Consider the following 21439-nt stretch of genomic DNA (forward strand, 5'->3'; position numbering starts at 1 on the left):
TCAAAGGAGCCTTTCTGTATTTATTTGCCTTAACATTCCCTTAACATTATGTTTATGGACTATATATGGCAGTAGTTTGTTCATTTCTCACTACTGTGACTTACATAGGGTACTGTACACACATAGGATATTTCTGGGAAAATACCCCATGTTGATGGCTAGTTGGGTGACTTTCAACATAATGTTTTTACAACATACAGCTGTGAGCATTTCTGTACCTACTTTATGATCTGTGAGTTTTTCTAGTCCAGTATTTCTGATTGCTGCTTCCTAGAATGTGCTCATCTTCAGTTTTTCTACATGATGCCAAATGGTTATTTCCACTTTTTGCCAGTCTGGTGACTTTAAAATAGTTTTTCATTGTGGATGTGTGTGTGTGTGCACATATGGTATTACTTTATTCCCCAATTTTTATTTTGAAAAAGTTTCAAAACTAGGTCAGTTACAGGACTAGTACAATGAATATGCTGCTCATTTAGATTCACAAATTAGCATTTGTTACATTTGCACAGTGCTCTCATACACATACTATGTATTCTTTTTTGGAACCATTTGAAAGTTAGTTGTAGATATCATTGTATTTTCCACCTATGTCTAATTCAGCATGTACTTCCAAATAACATGAAGAGTTACTTATATAATCACAATACCATTATCATACTCAAGAAAGTTAACATTTTGTTGTTGATATATTATCTAATATATAGCTTATATTCAAATTTCCCTTGTTGCCCTGTTACTGTCTAGGATTCTTGGGTTTGTTGTCTTCATTCAGCAAAGAATTAAAGAACAGGACACAGAGATAGCAAGCGATAGCAACAGACTTCTCTGAAGAGAAGGGGCCCCAGAGCTTGGGGCCCATAAGAAAAGTTTTGGATTGTTCTTTTTATGGTCTCTCTAATTCCTCTTTTTTTAAAAAAATCTTCTCTCCTGTCCATGCTCTTCTCTCTATTGTTCATTGGTGTTCTACATGTCCACTTGTGTATTTTAGTATATCTTTTGGATTGTCCCCTACTTGTGTCCATGAGCACTTTTCACCAACCAGGATGTTGACCTCATTGGAGGATCTTCTTCATGTTTCTTTGGTCTACACCTGCCCTTGACTTCCTCATTCACCATTTTGTCCTGGTTGCCTATATCCTTCTACATTTCCCTCAGCCCCAATAATGGGCTTTTCTAAGCTTTTTAATTTAGGGTAACTAAATGAATTATTAAAAGGCAGACATCCTTGTAAGCCATTGTCTTAGCAATAAAAAAAAGGAACTTTGCCAGCCCCCCACAATTCCTCCATGTAGCTCATTCCAGGAAGACCTTTCCTTTCCTCCAAAAATCACTGCTCTCTTGACTTTTATTGTAATAGCTTTGTCTTTGTTTAGGACTTTCTTACTTAAGTACCCATCCCTGTCACTTTAGTCTTTCCCATTAGTTTTTACTTCCATGCCTTTTAATTAACTTCTTTTCTTTTGAGTTCTTCATCTAAAGGTTTTCCTCCTTTTTTAAAATTTTCCTTACAGTTTAATTATTAAAAGAATCTGGTAGCCTGGTGCAGTGACTCAAGCTTATAATCCTAGTGACTTGGGAGGCTGAAGCAGGAGGATCAAAAGTTTAAGGCTAGCCTCAACAACTTAGCGAGACTTTGTCTGAAAATAAAAAAAATAAAAAGGGCTGTGGGTATAGCTCAGTGTTAGCATGCCCCTGGTTGAAACTCTAGTACTGCAAAAAAACAAAACAAAAATTTTAAAAAACATAGCATGTTTGGGGCTGGGGTTGTGGCTCAGTGGTAGAGCACTTGCCTTGAGAGTGTGAGGCACTGGTTTCGATTCTCAGCACCATATATAAATAAAAGTTTGTCAACAACTAAAATGAATAAAATAAATCAATTTTTTAAAAAAATAGCATGTTTAGCCTATAGAGTTTTTAGCAGTTTGGGTTTTGCTGAATATACACTTAAGGTGCAGTTAACATGTTCTCTATATTTCCTGAAAATGGGCAGCTGCATCATGAGGCTGCTTGAGCTGGTTCATTTCTGATCCTTTGGCAAGGCTGTAGGTTTATGTAGGCACATAAGTCTTGTTTTTGGTTTGCCTTTTTGATAACCCAGTACCAAGACTCATTGAATCATGGGGGTTGGAAAATGGTGATGTTCTACTCTATCATTTCATTTTCACATATTAGCTGTAATATTTTGATAAGGAACCCCTTCCTTCCATCTACTGTTTAGTTGCCCAGTTCATAGTTTATATAGGAAAATAGGATAAATACTTGATTTTTTTCTCTTATAAATAATCCGAATTCAAAATAGTGAATCACTTTCCTCTCATCCTCAGAAGGTCACCAATTAGTTTTTAAGTATCATTATGAATTTGTAGATTTAGAAATATTTGATGATTTTAAATGCTTTGAAATTCTTATCTTTATTAAACTTCAAATTGTCCCATTTTGTAGTGGTAGTTGGCTCTGAGTCCTTTTGAACATGACTCAAATTTTCTGGGATAGTTTCCTCACTACCTGGCATGTCAGAATGTTCCTAATATTTCTCATTGTGGTTTTCATTTACATTTTCTTGGTTACTAATGAGATTGAATATTTTTCCACATATTTATTAGTTTCTTCTTGAAATGCCTGTTTATGTCTTTTGGCCATTATTTTGTATGGGTTGTTTATCCCTTTCTTATTGACTTATAAGGAATTCTTTATTTTTTCCTAGATATCAATATTTTTGACTACATATTTACAGAGGTTTCCTAAATTTGGGGTTTGTCTTTTCAGTTTTCTTCTGATGATAATCAAAAGTTGTTTTATTGATCTTCTGTATTGTGGTTTCACTCTTTTACTCTAGGAGCTTAAAATAAGCATGGATGTAATACTTATTGATTGTCCATTGCTAATCTGAAAACTTTTCAGAATAGTCTAGCCTAAGATCTGAGTATCAGAGTTGGAGGCTAGTTGTAGGTGTCAGTCCTTAGTATCACAGATGGCTCTTTTGGAGTTGTTTTATAATGAGCTAAAAACAATGCCATGTCTCAGTAAATGTCATACTTTAGTTTGTCACTAGGCTTTTAAACAATGCAACAAATTACTTTCAAAGAATTCTGGAATGACTGTTAAAGGCCAACAATAACTAATTATTTAAAGGACAGGAAAACACATACAGATACATAAACCTGTTCCCAGCATGAAAACTGAGCAGAATTTCTAAAGCTGAGCTTTTAATAGTTTTATTCAGTCCTTTGCTAGCTCAGCAGGAAAATGAAAGGGAAGCAACAACCACCACCCTGAGTAAACATGCCCTGCTTTCTCTTCCTCTATTCCAAATTCCTCAGTTCTCTCAACACACTGGACAGTTTAGCTAAAAGTAAGTTATGTGATCTTAAAATATTTGTATTTGAAATAAACCAGACATAGGAGGACAAATACTGCATGATTCCACTATTGTGAGGTATCTAAAATTGTAAGCTCATAGAAACAGATAATAGAATGATATTTACCAGGGCCTGGGGGAGGGAGAAATGGGGAGTTGCTAATCAATGGGTACAATGTTTCAGTCAAACAAGATGAATAAGTTCTAGAGATTGCTATACAACACTGTGCTTTTAGAGGACAATCCTGTATCATACATTTAAAAGTATATTAAGGGCTGGGGATGTAGCTCAGCAGTAGAGTGCTTGCCCAGCATGCATGAGGCCCTGGGTTCAATCTCTAGCACTGCAAAAGAAAAAAAATCTGCTAAGAGGGTAGATCTCATGTTAAATGTTCTTACCACTATAAATTTTTTTTAAAAGTAAGGACAAATCGTAGGTTCTTCATAAAGCCAAATTTGTTCTGAATTTGTACCTTTCTTATAAATCTAAATTCTAATAAATAAAAGTACTAGGTCATGATTTTTATATATTTTTTAAAAAATATCCTTAGTAAAATAAAAAGCTAGAAAATGTGGGGGGCGGAGGGTAATCATCTCTTGAGTTAAGTATATGCTTTTGGTACCAGAGAAGATTAGCTGGCAGAATGTAACATGGCCTGGTGGCTAAGAGGGTGGACTTGAGCAAAAGTACCAGACTCCTTCTAGGCCTCTACCTCATCCTAGCCTTGAAACCTTGGGAAATTACTTTAGCCCTCTGAGAAATAGGGATAGTGTCTCCTGTGCTATTTTGAGGATTAAAGGAGCTTATCCAGATGAGGAGCATATAAAATGAATGGACTTTAGCACTTGATATCCATTAATCACCACTTATATACACTGCACAATTTTGCATCTGTCCGAGAAGATAGTCTGTTGGGAGAAACTGGAATCATATGGCTTATACACCTCAGTCAAGAAGCCTTATATAATTGTTTTTGTTTCCTGTTGCTTCCGAATAAATGGCTATAAATTTTCAGCCTGAATGTAATACAAATTTATCACTTCAGCTCCGTAGGTCAGAAGTCCAATACTAAATCAAGGTGTCAGCAGGGTCGCATTCCTTTCTGGAGGCCCTAGAGGAGAATTTCCTGCTCATTTATGTTGTTGACAGAATTCAGTTCCTTGCAGCTATAAAACCAAGGTCTGTTTTGCAGGCTGGCAGCCGAGGCTCTCCCAGCTTCTAGAAGCATTGCCTCACAGCCTTCTTCCATTTTTGAGGCTAGCAACAGCAGACCAAGTCCTTTTCAAGCCCCTTCTCTCTGACTCCTTCTTGTGCCTCCTTTGTTAGACCCTACTAACTCTTAAGATTTGAGTGGGCCCACCCAGAGAATTCAAGATAATCTCCCCATTTTTAAGGGCAACTGACTAGCAACCTTAATTCTAAAGCAGCTTCAATTTCCCTTTGTCATGTAAGGTAGTGTGGTCTCAGGTTCTAGAATTAGAGGACACAGACATCTTGCAGAAGTATTGTTCTGCTTACCACATTCCAGTGAACTAGAATTTTAACAGGTCATTTATCATTACTTTTTGGTTTTTCATTTTTAAAAAAGTGATCCACCACATAGAGTAGCTATGTGGTAGATACTTGACCTGGGTACAATGCTTTTTGCTCAGGCAGAGTCTATTAATATCCCCATTCTATGAGTGAAGAAACTGCATTTCAGAGGAATTGTTATTGATTGAAAACAACTCAACTGGTGGATGAGGGACTAAAATATTTCAGTAGGTTGCTATGTCTCAAAGATTTGCCTTGCAAACCCTCTTCATATGGCAGTGTATACTAATTAGAAATCAATATTTTGATTTTTTTAAAAAAGGTTCAGTTTTGTTAACAGAAATTGTTATTCATGTTCATGGATGTAGTAAGAAGATAAATTTAAAAACCAAAACCAGAGGGGCTGGAGTTGTGGCTCAGTAATAGAGCACTTGCCTGGCACATGTGAGGCCCTGGGTTCAATCCCCAGCACCACATAAAAATAAATAAAATAAAGGTATTGTGTCCAACTACAACTGAAAAATAATTTTTAAAAACCAAAACCAGGTATGTATTAAATATAATATATATATAATATAATATAATTTATATGGAAAATGAATTATAAAATATTTTAAAACAATTTCTGTCTGAAAATGAAAAAAAAAAAAGATTTGTGGCTTGTGCTAAATCACAAACTGCCATTTGAAGTCAGAATGTTATTTTCTGTGAGGTCATTGGCAGTCTCTGCCAGGAGAGGTCTGATTTGTAATAGGGTAGGTGGATGGGCCCAATCCTTTTTTAGTAGATATTTGACTCTCATGTTTTATTGTTCTATAAGTAATATATTAACCAAACAAGAAAATTTTCCTAGCAGCAGAGTTGTTTTCCTTAATCAGAAGAATGTTCTGTGTGCTTATTTTCTTATTGTCTAAAAGATTAAAACACTTTAAATTTAGGATATTATTTTTGGAGATTGAGATACTGGGAATAGATAGTAGAATATCATAGAATATCATTAGATGTATTGGCAAGCATTATGTTAATTGAGACCTAAATATATTTAACTGAATATAGAATCACATTGTTTTCATGGAAGACCCAGTTGTTAGCCATGGTTCTCTTCCTCACCTTCATAAGCCTCTTTTTATGTCTTGTTCTTCATGAATCACACACCCAGACTTTTAAAATATTCATCAGATCTCCAGGTTCTACCCTGCTCCATTTGTTTATTCACCAAAGATTTTAATACTCTATGCTATGAGGTCCCCAGGGATAGTATGTCCTCATGAAGTTTATAGATTAATGGAGGATTCAAACATGAAGGAAGTAATTTTACAAATCAAGAAGGACATGGTTGCTATGAAAGTGAATAAAAGGGTCTCAGTTGAAAGGCAGGGCACGAAGAAATCCTTGACCCAAAGGACAAATTGCATTTATCCAGGCAAAAATTGAGATTGACCACTCCAATGTATCCAACGGATACATTGTACAAAAATCATGTCCAGGAAGGAGGTTGGCAAGTTTGAACAATGGCAAAAAGGCCTTGGGCTGTGGTGTGGTGTGTGTGTACGTGTGTGTTCGCGTGTGTGTCCACGTGTGTGCACACGTAGGGGCTAGGGTTGGGAGTGACTTTGGAGAAGGAAGAGAGGAAGAGGACAAGAAAGCAGAGAGGTGCTGGGTCCTGTAGAGCTCTGTTCAGAGCATTAAGTAAATCTGAGTATTATATGTTGAACCATCAAGCAGTGCATATGGCCTTGTTCCCCAGAATTCCATCATCAATTGAATATGGTGTGTAGATAAGGTGATCATATAATTTATCATCCAAAGTAGGATACTATTGAGATTGAAAGGGGACACTGTTAATCATGCTGCAGCAGTGGATATAAAGCAATACTTATAGACCAGTTCTCAATCACTCCAGGAAGCCACAAAGTTGCTTAGAAACTATACCCTGAAATTACAGGGTCAGTTGGGTGTTCCTGCTTTCTTATGCACCCCCACCCCAGCTTCACCATGAATACCTCTGAAAGAGGGCCCCCAGGAGAACTGTGCCAAGTCCAGACCAAAGGGGCACAGCCCCATTGCATGCCTAGCAGCAGCCTAGAGATTTTCAGACTGCCAGCTCGTGGAAGCTCGACTATTGTCAAGTAGGTTTTATTCACAAGATTTCAGAATTAAAGTTTTAAAAACATATAGGAAAGAAATTAAGGCCTTAAACATTTAGCATATTAACTTTTCCCACTAGAAACTTTCCTCCACCACTTCTCATGGATGATATGACCTAGTTATGTGTTCCTGGGTGGTGGCCAGGCAGACTGGGTGTGGTCCACTTTTAAACCTTTCAGTTTAATTGTGTTTGGTGAATTGGCCCCTATGGTGGTTAATGCAGGGAAGGAGTACCTACAGGAAGCCCTCCCACAGGTATAAAGCCCTCTCCAGCAATGACAGTGGCATGAAGTAGTAAATCTAAATCTTTCAGGAAATACAAAATCTTTTCACTATTGATTTGATTTTTTTATAGAATCAACTGTTTGGCTGAATCTGCATGATGGAGATTAATGGAGCTTTATTTACTGCTCTCTGTGCGGAAGTTACTTTCTACAGCAGGGCCCTCAGGGAGCCCTAGTAATCCTTCAGTTTACTGAGAAATGGGTCACTTTGCATTATGATATTTAATGGTCAGTGACTGCAAGTCTGGCTGAGAATTTGGGATCTCATTGTCCTCCTCAGCCTTCTTTGATTTCCTCGAGCCCTTCAAAAAAATGGCTTGATACCCCTCAAGAAAATAATGACACTTAATGTTTGTATTCAGCCAAATACTGAAAACACTTTGAGGAGTTTCTCTATTACTTTTCAAACTGCATTAAAGCTTTCACTTTTGTTTTACAAGCCAGGAAATGTGAAGAATTCACCTGGAAATAAGTAGAAAACTCCATGTTCTGCCCATTTTAATCAGGTAAAACCAAGAAATTTCTGGTTATTTTTGGCATTGTTCAGGCCAGCTGAAATGATTTCTTTTTAATTAATTTAATATATTATAGCAGTTTTCACCTTATGTGGAAAACATAGGGCTTATTTTTTTCCATCTTTAATTTCTGAGCTTAGGTGCCATGACTTAACTTAACTTCATTTGTTCCTGAGGAGCACCTGGGTTTTTTGTTTGTTTGTTTGTTTGTTTGTTTTAGGACAATCTATAACCACAGAGTTGGGATTTATCTATGAGTCTATTGCCTGCCTGCCTTTCTTTCTTTCTTTCTTCTTCTTCTTCTTCTTTTTTTTTTTTTTTTTGCTTGGAATTGAACCCAGGGATGCTTTACCACTGAGGTAGATTCCCAATCCTTTTTTAGTTTTTATTTTGAGACAAGAGTCTGGCTAAGTTGCTGAATCAGCCTTGAACTTGCAATCCTCTGAGATTGTAGGCATGTGCCACAGTGCCCAACTTCAAATCCATTTCAAACAATCAAAAAATGCCCATATTTTTTTAGTTTATTTTTTCAAACAACCCTTTCTTATAATAAGCATATTTGGATTCATCTAATACTAATTCAGTAAACATTTATTAAGTACATTACTATTGTAGGGAAGCTCAAGATTATGTAGCAATATTAAGTGACTTAGGAAGTTCTTTATTATTAGGCATAATCATTTTCTTTGAAGATTAAATAATCTGAGGCTAGATAAACTTAAGGTTTATCAGATGAAGGCAGAAAATAAGTGTGATTTTTTTTATCTTAAGTCCTTATTTTCATTTTTTAAATCAATATTTACTTATCACCTGCTAAGTACAAAAACACTATTTATATTAATATTACTTTGTGTATATATTAAAAATTTTTACAATAGCTCTTATGATATCCTGATAGTTTGATTATATTGAATTTGTAAACAACCTATAAAATAGTTTAATTATGGTATATTCATAAAGAGGAATATTATTCTGTTTCAAAAATATATGTGTTTGCATGGGAGTATATATACAATTATTATTCAGCGGAGAAAAGAAAATGATAATATGTTACATTCTTAGACCATGATACATAAAAATTTAAGTGTGCATCTTTCAGGTAGTAGGATTATTTTTATATTCTTTACAGCTTTTCTGTATTTTTAATATTTTCTGCAATGAATATGAATTTCCTTTTATAATGAGAAAATTTTTTTGTGTATGTGTGTATGTGTGCGTGCATATGTGCACACATGTGTGGTTCTGGGGTTTGATCCCCAGGCCTCTACCACTGAGCTATATCTCCAGCCCATATAATCAGAAAATTTCTTAAACTTTTGTATTATATTTATTGAAAATTATGGTTACTATTTAAAATTCATGAGAATGATGAATTTTAGTGTTTTTTTTTCTTCAAGCTATTTCCATATTTGTAGAGAGCTAGAAAGTCATATAAACTTAAAATTTGAGGGAGTACTGACCCAACCTAAGCCTCAAGCAGAATTCCTTATAACCCTGTGTGTTCTCCCTTTTACACCCCTACTGATAGGAAACACCAGACAGCACAGCTGTCTTTGGACAGTTCTAATGTTTAGGAAGCTATTTCTTTTACTAAGTGAAGTCTCCTCTGACTCCTATGCAATGGTACTAATCCTGCTTTGGGTCATAGAAAACAAATCCAGTTCCTCTTTCAATTTATATATAGCAGGAAATTAAAGCATGTATCTTTCAGGTAGTGGGATGAATTTTAAGTTTTTTTGGTTTTTTTTTTAACTTTCTGTATTTTTAAAATTTTCTGCAAATAGTATGCGTTTTCTTTTATAATCTAATCAGATTTTTTTCCTTTGGGATCAAACCCACAGTTTATACTTGCTAGGCAAATGCTGTACCACTGAGCTGCATCCCCAGTCCCACATAAATATTTTCAAAGCTTTTCTTATCTTTATTCCTTTCCAAGAGGTAATTTTGGTTCATAATTTTAGTATCATTTTGTACTTTTTAGTTTATATATAATATATGTGTATGTGTGTGCGCACACGTGTTTATATAAATACATATATATGCATACATGCATGCTTTTGTTTTTTTGACAAAATGAGATCATAATCATAATTGTATTATGACAAGTAAAGAAATTAACAGTAATTCCTGAGTACCATCTAATACCCAATCAGTGTACAAATTTCCATGATTGTCTCATTAGTAAATTTTTGTTTTGGTAGTGGGAATTTTGAACCTAGGGGTACTCTACCACTGAGCTACATCCCCAGCCCTTTTTTGTATTTTATTTTGTGACATGGTCTTGCTGAGTTGCTGAGGCTAGCCTCAAACTTGCTGTCTTCCTTTTTTAGCTTCCCAGATCACTGGGATTACAGGCATATGCCACTGCACCTGACTCATTAATAACATTTTTGTAGTTTGTTTGAACCAGGATTCAAAAAAGGTCTGCCCCTTGTGCTTGACTTAAGTCTCTTTTTTAGTTGGTACTGATATTACCCATTAACTTTCTTTTTAAATTCTTTTTAGATATACATGACAGTAGGGTGCATTTTGACATATTCTATATACGTGGAGTATAACTTTTAAATTGTGATGGTTCTCTCTGCCTCATTAATCCTTTACCATTTTTTTTCATTGAAAACTTGGTTTATTTGTCCTTTAGAATTTACCATGTTCTGGCTGTGATTGAATACATCCATTTACTGTCACTCCATTGTTTCTTGGCTCTTTTCTTTATTGTTTAGTTATCAATGGACCTTTATTTTATTTATTTATATGCGGTGCTGAGAATCGAACCCAGTGCCTCACACATGTTAGGCACGACTCTACAACTGAGGCCCAGCCCAGCCCCTTGGTTCTTTTCTTCTATTTCCCATAAATAGATAATTAGATCCAAAAACTTAACCATATTAGATTCCATTTTTTGGTAAGAATACTTCATAGATGGTAGTATGTTTAGCTATGTTGAATGAATGAATGACCCTACTTTTTTTTTACTTAATATATTATGTACATAGTTTATTGTCAGTAGTTATTGTCATTCCTTCTTTTTTTCCTTTTTGTTTTTATTTTTCTTTTTGGTAATGGGGTTTGAATGCATACCACTGAGTCCACTTTTTAAAAAATTTAATATCCTCCCTCCCTTTTTTTTTTTTTTTAATTTTGAGACGGGCTCTAAGTTGCCGAGGCTGGCTTTGAACTTGCAATCCTCCTGCCTCAGCCTCCTGAATGGCTGGGATTACAGGTGTGTGGCACTGTACCTGGCCTCATTCCCTTTTTATTTATTTAATGATTTCCTAGTCTGGATTACTATTGTGGTCTGCTTAATCCTTGTTAATATAGGTTGTTTCCAGTTTTTAGAGTTTAACAATGTAGTAAATGTACCAAATTCTTAGAGAAGTCAAAAACAGATTAATAAATTGACATAGAAAAGATGTTAGTGGTCTATATGTTTAACTTACAATTTTGGGGGTTTGTATTAAATGATCAAGTGAATATTCACTGGCCTCTAAAATATTGGTTTTGAGGATGTAGTGCAGTGGTAGAGTGCTTGCCTAGCATGTGTGTGGTTCAATCCCCAGCATTTCAAAAACAATAAAATATTTCTAAATCTCCAGTTATTTCTTTGTATTCATTACATATAAGGAAAAAAGCAATCTGGAGAAGACTCAGTTTGGCTTTGACATGTCTTTGAAATCACATGTTTCATTCTGAAAGACAATGATGAGGTGATATGAGGAGAGGTATATATCTGAGGATAATATTCTCTCCTCCAGCAGATGCATGGAAATGTAGTTGTTTGATCTTTAGAGGGAGAGAGAGGTATGGTGTGTGCTGTGCCATTTAGGCCTTTACTTCATATTCATCCATTTATCTGTTTAATTATGCATAGAGACACAGCCAGTTGAGAATCTGAGTGTTCATTTGTGAAATGAGAATAATTAGTTTTCTCTGGCTCGTGATCCTTAAGGTCATGTAATAATAACATAATATTTTATGTGGTTTCTCTATTTAAATCTAAAGATTTTCAAAATATTAAATTTTAGAGTCATTTTTTTCTGGCACAGTTTGCTTATGTTTTTCTTTTTTTTTCTTTTAGTTGTAGGTAAACAATGGAAACTCCAGACAGTAAATCAGTATTTCTACAGAAAAATGGCAGAGAAGTCAGTATTGAATATAGTAAACTGGCCTTCTTCTTCAGGAAAATCTATAGTAGGCCTTTTCATTATCTTGGGTAATGCCATACTACAAGTGGACTAAGCTGAAATCCTTTTACCTGGAGATAATGTACAAGCCTTAGAACTCTTGATTCTCATGTCACTATTTATGTACATAATTAAAATCCAAATTAAAAAAAAAAGGTGTCCTGCTTTCTTTACCGATATCATTGATAGTTTAAGCATATCTTGTATTCACATATATGCATAGTTAGTGTGCGTGGTGCATGTTTCTGTGTGTATGCATGTTGTTTGCTAAAGACAACATTAACTCTTCTTTGGACAGTAGCAGATAGCAGTCTGCAGAGTGTGATTCCCCAAACCCAAAGGAGGGCAGAGGAGAGGGGCTCTAGGTAAGAGATGATGCTTTAAAAATCAACACAAGGAAATGCTGGGGAGTGATATTGGCCAAATTATGTTGTTATATTGTATGGATGTATGAATATGTAACAACAGATCCCATCAATATATACAACTACAAAACACCAATAAAAAATGTGGAAGAAGAAAAAAACCAACACAAGGAACAATAAGTAACACAGTTTGCCTGTACTAATTAGAAGACATAACAGAAGAAAACTGTAATAGTAACCCTTGTTGGGACTGTCATCTCCCAGTTTATACAGATCTTCCAGATCTTGAATGGAAGTGAGATTCATAATGAAGCAGTATATGTGCTCTGCCAGTGGATGAATGGGGATGTGGCTATGTGTATCAGCTCTTTGTATAGCTTGTGTCCTCCCACTTTGTGGCCCTTGAATGCACCACAGATGGATTTCTCTGTTCCCAGGGCAAGGATCAGCAGGAGTCTCTTTTTTTGAATTGTCAACTAGCCAGGAAGGATGGCAAGGGCAATATGAGAGGATTTAAAATTTCCAAATTTTAGACTGTTTTGGAAACTGTAAGCCTTTGATGCTTGTCTTCAGTATAATTCCTAATTGTTGATCTTCCAGAATCGATAACGGTTGGGAAGATAGCCATGCACAAATAGAAATGCATGTATTAGTATTAAATACTTTTAATAGAACCAAAATGGCAGGAACACAGCTGGTATTGTTACTGAATTCAGTGAGCTAAAGCAAAGTTGTACATGGGATAATCCTAGTCACCCAGAAATCTTACTTTTTTGTGTTACTGGACAAATCATACAAATATATTAAAGCTGTGCCTAAATTATAAATATGCTTTCTCCATTTGTCTTGGGGTTCTGTCACTCTGCAAAGTGGAAATTCCATGAGTTTCTTCATTGAGGTTGCTTGATCTATAGAATATTAAGAAGAAATGGCTTATACCTCAGCATGCTCTGGAGATAATTAATCAATAGGTATTTGAGTGCCTCCTTAATGTACAGTATTACTTCTCATTGCTAATCCTTCAGTCACTATTGAAATGTTTCTTTGAAACCTCTTAACTCCTCCATTTGGTGGTGGGGTTAGGTATCACCAAGCTCTACTATTGTTTGATCTGTGTTTAGTACAGCAGAGGAATTACCTACCAACACAGATAGCTTAGTTACCCTTTGAACTAAATTTGATTTATGGATGGTGGCCCAAAGATCTTTTCCTGGTTGTTTGTATCCAAGTGCAGCTTTCTTTTTATACTTAATACTTTCCATGACTCCTATGTATATTGAACTATAGGGAATATAAAATATGCATATTTGGGGTTGGGAATGGTGGTGCACACCCGTAATCCTAGTGGCTTGGGAGGCTAAGGCAGAAGGATTGTGAGTTCAAAGCCAGCCTCAACAACTTAGCAAGGCCCTAAGCAATTTAGTGAGACCCTGTCTCTAAATAAAATATACAAAAAGGGCTGGGGATATGGTTCAATGGTTAAGCACCCCTGGGTTCAATCCCCAGTACCAAAACAAAAAACAAATGCATATTTGGAGGCTAAGGATGTAGCTCTGTGGGGGAGCATAGACAGCATGCACAAGGCCCTGAGTTCAATGGCCTGAGTAGTGGCCCATATAATGCACCAAAAAAATAAGTACTTTAGTCCCTAAAGTGTTTCTCCAATTCTTTATACTTTCAAAGTGCCATTTTCTCTCTCTTCTCTCTTGCCTTATTCCTGAATTCGGTACATTTGTACTTTATTTGTTTGGGGTGCTAGGGAATGGGCCAAGATGTGCTTTACACTGAGCTACATCTTCAGCCCTTTTCATTTTTTATTTTTAATTTTTTTTAAATTTTTTGGTGCCAGGAATTGAACCCAGGGGCACAACAACTGAGTCACATCCCCAGCCCTTTTTTAAATTTTTATTTAGAGACAGGGCCTCACTAAGTTGTCTAGGTCAGCTTTTAAGTTGCAATCCTTCTTCTTCAGCTTTCTGAGCTTCTGGGATTACAGGAATGTGCCACCATGCCCATCCCTTTTTATTTTTTATTTTTAGCCAGGATATCTCTATATTCCTGAGGCTGGCCTCCTGAGTTGCTGGGACTACATGCATGGGTCATCATGCCCAGTTTTATTCTTTTTTTAAGCATTTTTTAAATTTGTTTCAGTTGTAGTTGGACACAATAACCTTTATATTATTTTTATATGATGCTGAGGATCGAACCCAGTGACTCCCACATGCTAGGCAAGCACTCTACTACTGACTGAGCTACAGTCCCAGCCACCAGCTTTATTCTTGTTATTCTTTTTCTGTCCCAAGATACTTTTATCTACTGTTATACTTCTTATTCCATCTTTTATGGTCATATCTCCTTATAATAAAAACCATGACTCTCCATCTACTTTATCTGCAACATAATCAACATAGTTCTGTAGTTCTATTTGAAGAACTTCAGGGACTCTGGAGGGAATGTTCTCTACCTTACAAATTGACTTAAACTCCCCTGAAGAGATAAATGTGGCTTGGTTTGTTCTGTGATGACAGATTCCCAAGAGAGTGCTTTGTAAAAAATCAAGATTGGTTCAGGAGCAGCGGTGCATGCCTACAATTCCAGAGGCTTGGGAGGCCAAGTCAGGAGGATTGCAAGTTCAAAGTCAGCTTTAGCAATTTAGCAAGGCCCTAAGCAACTTGGTGAGATTGTGTTTCAAAATAAAAGTTAAAAATGGCTGAGAATGTAGCTCAGTGGTTAAGCGCCCCTGGGATCAATACCTGATACCAAACAAACAAAAACCATCAAGATTTTCCTCTGCTTCAACCAGAGGAAAGAAAGGATTAGGAATACTAAAGAATGCCTTCACCAATCTTACCACCTTTATCACACCTTGAGACAAAAGCTAAGCAGTAGTACATAGCAGAACCCAGAGCCAGTTGAGCTGACTGACAGTACCACCCAGAGTGTAGGGTAGAGGTGTCTAGGCCTGTGGGTCAGCAGCTTTTGTCCCAAGTGCAATGCTGGATCCCAGCCCAGTAGTGGCCCACATAATGCAGAGCACCTAATCCTAATGAATAAATCAATTATGTAAATACCCCAAAGAAAATCCAAAGCATAGGTGAAATGTGTGTTTTGCATATACATGTGTTAAAAATAGGACTTACTAGAGGTCAAACAGGAAGTCAATGAAAGTTAAAATTAGGCCATGTAGTGAGTATTACTGATTTTTATGAGTGTGGAACTATAATTCAGAATCCTTGACTTCTGAGAAAATAGATGGGACTTTTATTGTCATTGTCATGTTTAATGAATGTACCTTGCACTTATCGTTTGAGAAAAGCTAAATATTTAGAGAACACTTTTCTTTGTGGCCAGCAATATTCATTCCTATTGTATAAACTGACTAATAAACCATGAGTATGAAAGTTATCACTTTTTAGTTCACCAAGTCTAATGCAAAAACAATTTTGAGGGGATCAGCATTATATTTGTGGAACTAAATTCACTTTCAAGCTTAATTTTCATTAAAGGCAAACATTTGAAATAATGGTTTTGTTCACCGTGGGTTGAAAGAAACTTGGTTAAGGTATTGGTTTTCACTCTGTAAACCTCCTGTCTAATATCCTTTTATTCATGTTTCAGATCAGTAATTAGCCAGCACACAGGAGTAAAGGTACAATCAGGTCAAACTCCAGATGTGACTGAAGTTCAGGCTTATTTATGTTTATGAAATTATGGCCAAGGAAATTTCTGGATGAAAGAAAAGTTTGTTTTTATAAGCAAGCATTTCACTTCACATTTTGTTCCCTTGACATACTGAATAAATCACCTATGTCTCATATTTAGGGGCTTTTATTTTCTTTTTTTTTTAAGAGAGAGTGAGGGGGGGAGAGAGAGAGAGAGAGAGAGAGAGAGAGAGAGAGAGAGAGAGAGAGAGAGAGAATTTTTAATATTTATTTTTTAGTTCTCGGTGGACACAACATCTTTGTTGGTATGTGGTGCTGAGGATCAAACCCGGGCCGCACGCATGCCAGGCGAGCGCGCGCTACTGCTTGAGCCACATCCCCAGCCCGGCTTTTATTTTCTTAATCAAGTGTAGTGCTTTATTCCTGAACTCTGAAAGACAAAAGAATAGCAAAGGGAGTGACTCTTCTCCCTGCCTATCTCAAACTGTGAAATAACCTTAATCAAAGTCCTTATAGGACTGGTGGAGTAGCTCAGTGGTAGAGTGCTTGCCTAGCAAATATGAGGCTCTTGATTCCATCCCCAGAATCTTAAGAAAGAAGGAAAAAGGAAAAGAAAACCTTGTAAATCTCCCCCTTCAATGCTGCCCTATTGATGGCATTGTAAAAGACAGATGGAAGAAAAGGTAAAAGGCAAAGATAGAAAAAAAGCTAGGTGCAGTGGTGCTCACCTATAATAGGACTATTATATTTACATTAAATATTTTCAGGACACAAGACATTAAAAGAGTTTTTAGTCATCTTCCTTGAGCAAAAAGTAAATAGTTTATGAAAGCCACAGGAAACTCTAAGCTCCCTTGTTTAGACCAAATTAGTGATTAGGGTGTTTTGTTGTTGTTTTGGGGTCCCCCCCCCCATTCTCACAGTAAAGTCTTTCTTCCCTCATGCTATGGCAGCAAGCTGTTTGGGCTGGTTCATAAGTAAATAGGTCATAGATTGCACTCCATTCAAAAGTGACATCTTTATGAAAGCATTTATTTGTCCTTCAGAGAGCCCTGGCTCATTTCAAATATTGTTCTCAACTGAGATCAGAATGCTGAAGAGTACACATTGTACATTTTGTTTTAAACACAATAGTTCGTTTCTTTTTTTGATAGTGCCATGGTATTTCCCTGGGGAAGCACTACCAATAGGTAAGACTTGTAGAAGTCTGTGTGGGTTCATATACCTAAATGACAGAGCTAATAAGACTATCAGAAGACAACATAGGAGTAAATCTTGGTAAAGGTAAATTTGGACCTTGGGTTGGGCAATGGTTTCTTAGATACAACACCAAAAGCACAACAAACTAACCATGAACCCATAGAATATGTGAAAATAAATATTTGCAAGTCATATATCTGATAAGAGACTTGTATCCAGAATATATAAAGAACTTTTACAACTCAACAGTAATGTGTGTGTGTGTGTGTGTATATATATATATATATATATATATATATATATATATATATATATATTTGAATAGTTGAAACTGGACAAAGGATTTAAACATTTTTCAAAAGAATTTACATAAGTGACAAACACATGAAAACATATTTACTATCATTAGTATTAGTCATCAGGAAAATAGGCATGAAAACCACAATGAAATACCCAACTGTTGACGATAATGTGGAGTAAATGGTCTGGAAGTTCCTCAAAATGTTAAGCATAGAGCTATGTGACTCAGCAGAGCCAGTCCTAGGTATATACTGAGAAATGAAACCTATGTCTACACAAAAACTTATATATAAATGTCCATAACAGTATTATTCATAATAGCCAAATAGTGGAAATAATTAAAGGTCTATCATCTGGTGCATTGATAGACAAAACATTTCCATACAATGCAATATTATCCAGCCATAAAAGGAACCAAGTATTGATACATGCTACATTGGTGACACTTAAAAACATGCTAAGTGAAAGCCAGTCACAAAAGAGCACATGTTGTATGATCCCATGTATTTTAAATGTCTAGAATGGGCAAATCCATAGGGGCAAAAAGCAGATTAATAGTTGCTTAGGACTCTAGGGGTGGGAGCTTATCAATGGGAGTTCAGCCAAAGAAACTGATCAAGTAGGAGATACATACCGAGAAGTTTATTGCAAGGACTTGGCTTAGGCAATTGTGGGGCTGGCTAAGTGAGTCTGAAATAGTCAGAAGAGGCAAGTGAATTCTTAGGCTGAAGCTATAGTCCACAGGCAGAATTTCTTCTTCAGGAAAACCTCAGTTCTGCTCTTAATGACCCTTTTCTCTGATTGAATCAGGCCCACTTAACTGAAGTCAACTGATCATGGACTTTAATCAAACCTACAAGGCAATCTTCACCATAGCACCTAGATTAGTGTTTGAACACCTGGGAACTGCAGTCAAGTTGACGCATGAACTGACCATGGGGAGTGACTTCCAGTGGGATTTCTTTTGGGGGTGATGGTTGCACAACTCTCTACTGAAAAATATTACGTTTTACACTTAATTTATATGTGTGAATTATATGGTATATGAATTATATCTTAATTAATACATTTTTAAAAGACTATGTACAGGGGCTGGGGCTCAGTGGTAGTGCACTTGCCTGGCATGTTTGAGGCACGAGGTTAGATTCTCAGCAATATATATATATATATATATATATATATATATATATATATATATATATATATGAGCTGGTGGGACTGCAAATTGGTGCATCGAATATGGAAAGCAGTATGGAGATTCCTTGGAAATCTGGGAATGGAACCACCATTTGACCCAGCTATCCCTCTCCTTGGTCTTACCCAAAGGACTTAAAATCATCATACTATAGGGACACAGCCACATCAATGTTTATAGCAGCACAATTCACAATAGTTAAACTGTGGAACCAACCTAGATGCCCTTCAGTAGGTGAATGGATAAAGAAAATGTGGCATATATACACAATGGAATATTACGCAGCAATACAAGAGAATAAAATCATGGCATTTGAAGATAAATGGATGGAGTTAGAGAAGATAATGCTAAGTGAAGTTAGCCAATCCCCAAAAAACAAATGCTGAATGTCTTCTCTAATATAAGGAGGCTGATTCATAGTGGGGTAGGGAGTAGGAGCATGGGAGGAATAGATAAACTTTAGATAGGGCAGAAGGATGGGAGAGGAAGGGAGGGGGCATGGGGTAATTAATGATGGTGGAATGTGATGGATATCATTATCCAAAACATGTATGAAGACATGAATTGGTGTGAATATACTTTATAAACAACCAGAGATATGAAAAATGTGCTCTATATGTGTAGTAAGAATTGTAATGCATTCTGCTGTCATATATTAAGAAAAATCAATTTTAAAAAAGCTTGGAGGAAAAGGATGAACAGTGTGAATAGTTTCCCTTTATGAACCTAGGTGCCTGAGATAGGCAGGGCAAAGAAATCCACTGAGCAAAAGGTCAATTGTGTCTGGAAAGGAATCAACTCATTGCTTTAAGATACTGACATTTCCCTACCATTTCCCTTACCTACACCCCTTTTAAAGTTAATCTGTGTAAAATTCTGTACTTGACATTGGAATTCCAGATAAAACATTAACACCCTTATGCAGAAGAAAAGATTTCAGGTTTCTGATTTGCACATCAAAATGGTAATAAATAAGTTATGAAAGAAAAAAAAAGACTATGAGACTATGAGCATATGCTGGGCGAGATGGTGCATGACTATAATCCCAATGGCTCAGGAAGCTGAGACAGAAGGATCACAAGTTCTAGGGCAGCCTCAGTTACTTAGCGGGACCTTGTCTCAAAAAATTAAAAGTAAAAAGAAAAGGCTGGGGATGTAGCTCAGTAGTAAAGTGCTCCTGGGTTAGATCCCAGTACCAAATTAAAAACAAATAAAAGACTGCATATTTGTAGATTCATGTTCATAGCAGAACTACTCACGATAGCCAAGAGGTGTCCATCATCAGATAAATGGATGGACAACATGGTATGGCCATACAATGGAGTATTATTCAGTCTTTAAAAGAAAGGGGTATCCTTGGGGCTGGGGATATGGCTCAAGCGGTAGCGTGCTCGCCTGGCATGCATGTGGCCCGGGTTTGATCCTCAGCACCACATACCAACAAAGATGTTGTGTCTGCCGAAAACTAAAAAAAAATATATATATATATATATATATATATATATATATATATATATATATAAAATATAAAATTCTCTCTCTCTCTCTCTCTCTCTCTAAAAAAAAAAAGGGAATCAGGGCTGGGTTTGTGGCTCAGTGGTAGAGTGCTCACCTAGCATGTGTGGGGCACTGGGTTCAATCCTCAGCACCACATAAAAATAAAATAAAGATATTGTATCCACCTAAAACTAAAAAATAAATATTAAAAAAGGGAATCATGCCACATACTACAGTATGGATAAATTTGTGAAGACACTAAGTGAAATCAGCCAGTCACATAAATTCTGCAAAATTCCATTTATGTGAGGTAAAGTAGTCAGATTCACAAAACCAGAAAGTAGAATGATGTTTTACTAGGGGTTAGGGGATGGGACAAAGGAGAATTATTTTTTATTAGTCATAGAGCTTCAGCAAGATAAAGTTTTAGAGATCTGTTGCACAACGATGTGAATATACTTAAATAACATATTCCCTTAAAAATGGTTAGAAGTGCATGCTTAATATGAACAGAGCCCTGGGTTTTATGCCCAGCACACAAAAAAGTTGATGGTAAAATTTATGTTAAGCTGGACATGATGGCACACACCCATAATCCCAGCCACTTGGGAGGCTAAGGCAGGAGGATTGCAAGTTCAAGCCAGCTTCACCAATTTAGCGAGACCCTAAGCGCCCCTGCTACCAAAAACAAACAAACTTAAGTGGTTTTTTTACCACATTTTTTAAAAAGCCAGAAAAACCAAAGGCTGTGTGTCCTACATTGCCTGAGCAGCTCCCTGGTTGTCTGAACTCTGCCTTGACACTATTTTCTGGCCTATACAGGATTGTATATAGTGTCTAAAATGAGAATGAAGGATTGCTTCAAAGTTTAATCAAAATATACTCTGGGAGTTTGGGTGATACTGGCTCAGTTGTTTATCTTTGTGGCTTATTTCATTAACCTATTTCTAGGAAGTTGATGATAGAGATGATGAATTTGATAGGATAAAAATTTGAGGTAGAGTTGCATATATTTTTTCCAACTGACTAAGATAGTTGCAAAAAGCAACTAAAAATAGAATCTTGATCGACAAAAAAGTGACTGCTTGAATGCTTCTCTGAGTTTGATGGGCACTAAGAGGTCCTATTAAGGGGACCTATCAGAGCCCAGACACGTGATGCCCACCCGCCTGTGTGTCCTGAGTTATTCTCTGA

General features: G+C 36.3%; 1 protein-coding gene across 3 annotated transcripts in view; it reads left to right on the forward strand.

Moving 5' to 3' along the window:
- The window catches only part of Apoo (apolipoprotein O), a 52206-nt gene extending 40246 nt beyond the window's left edge, over positions 1 to 11960 (forward strand). For 2 of the 3 annotated variants that reach the window (XM_026401370.2, XM_026401368.2), the window contains 2 exons: positions 7768 to 7833; positions 11921 to 11960. In XM_026401370.2, the coding sequence (XP_026257155.1) occupies positions 7768 to 7803 (36 nt within the window). In that variant the 3' untranslated portion in view covers positions 7804 to 7833; positions 11921 to 11960. The remainder of the gene's footprint in view (positions 1 to 7767; positions 7834 to 11920) is intronic. The other variant, XM_026401369.2, reaches the window with a different exon arrangement.
- Positions 11961 to 21439: the final 9479 nt, after the last annotated feature.

The sequence above is a fragment of the Urocitellus parryii genome, chromosome X (assembly GCF_045843805.1).
Source record: "Urocitellus parryii isolate mUroPar1 chromosome X, mUroPar1.hap1, whole genome shotgun sequence".
In the NCBI taxonomy this organism is placed as follows: Eukaryota; Metazoa; Chordata; class Mammalia; order Rodentia; family Sciuridae; genus Urocitellus; species Urocitellus parryii.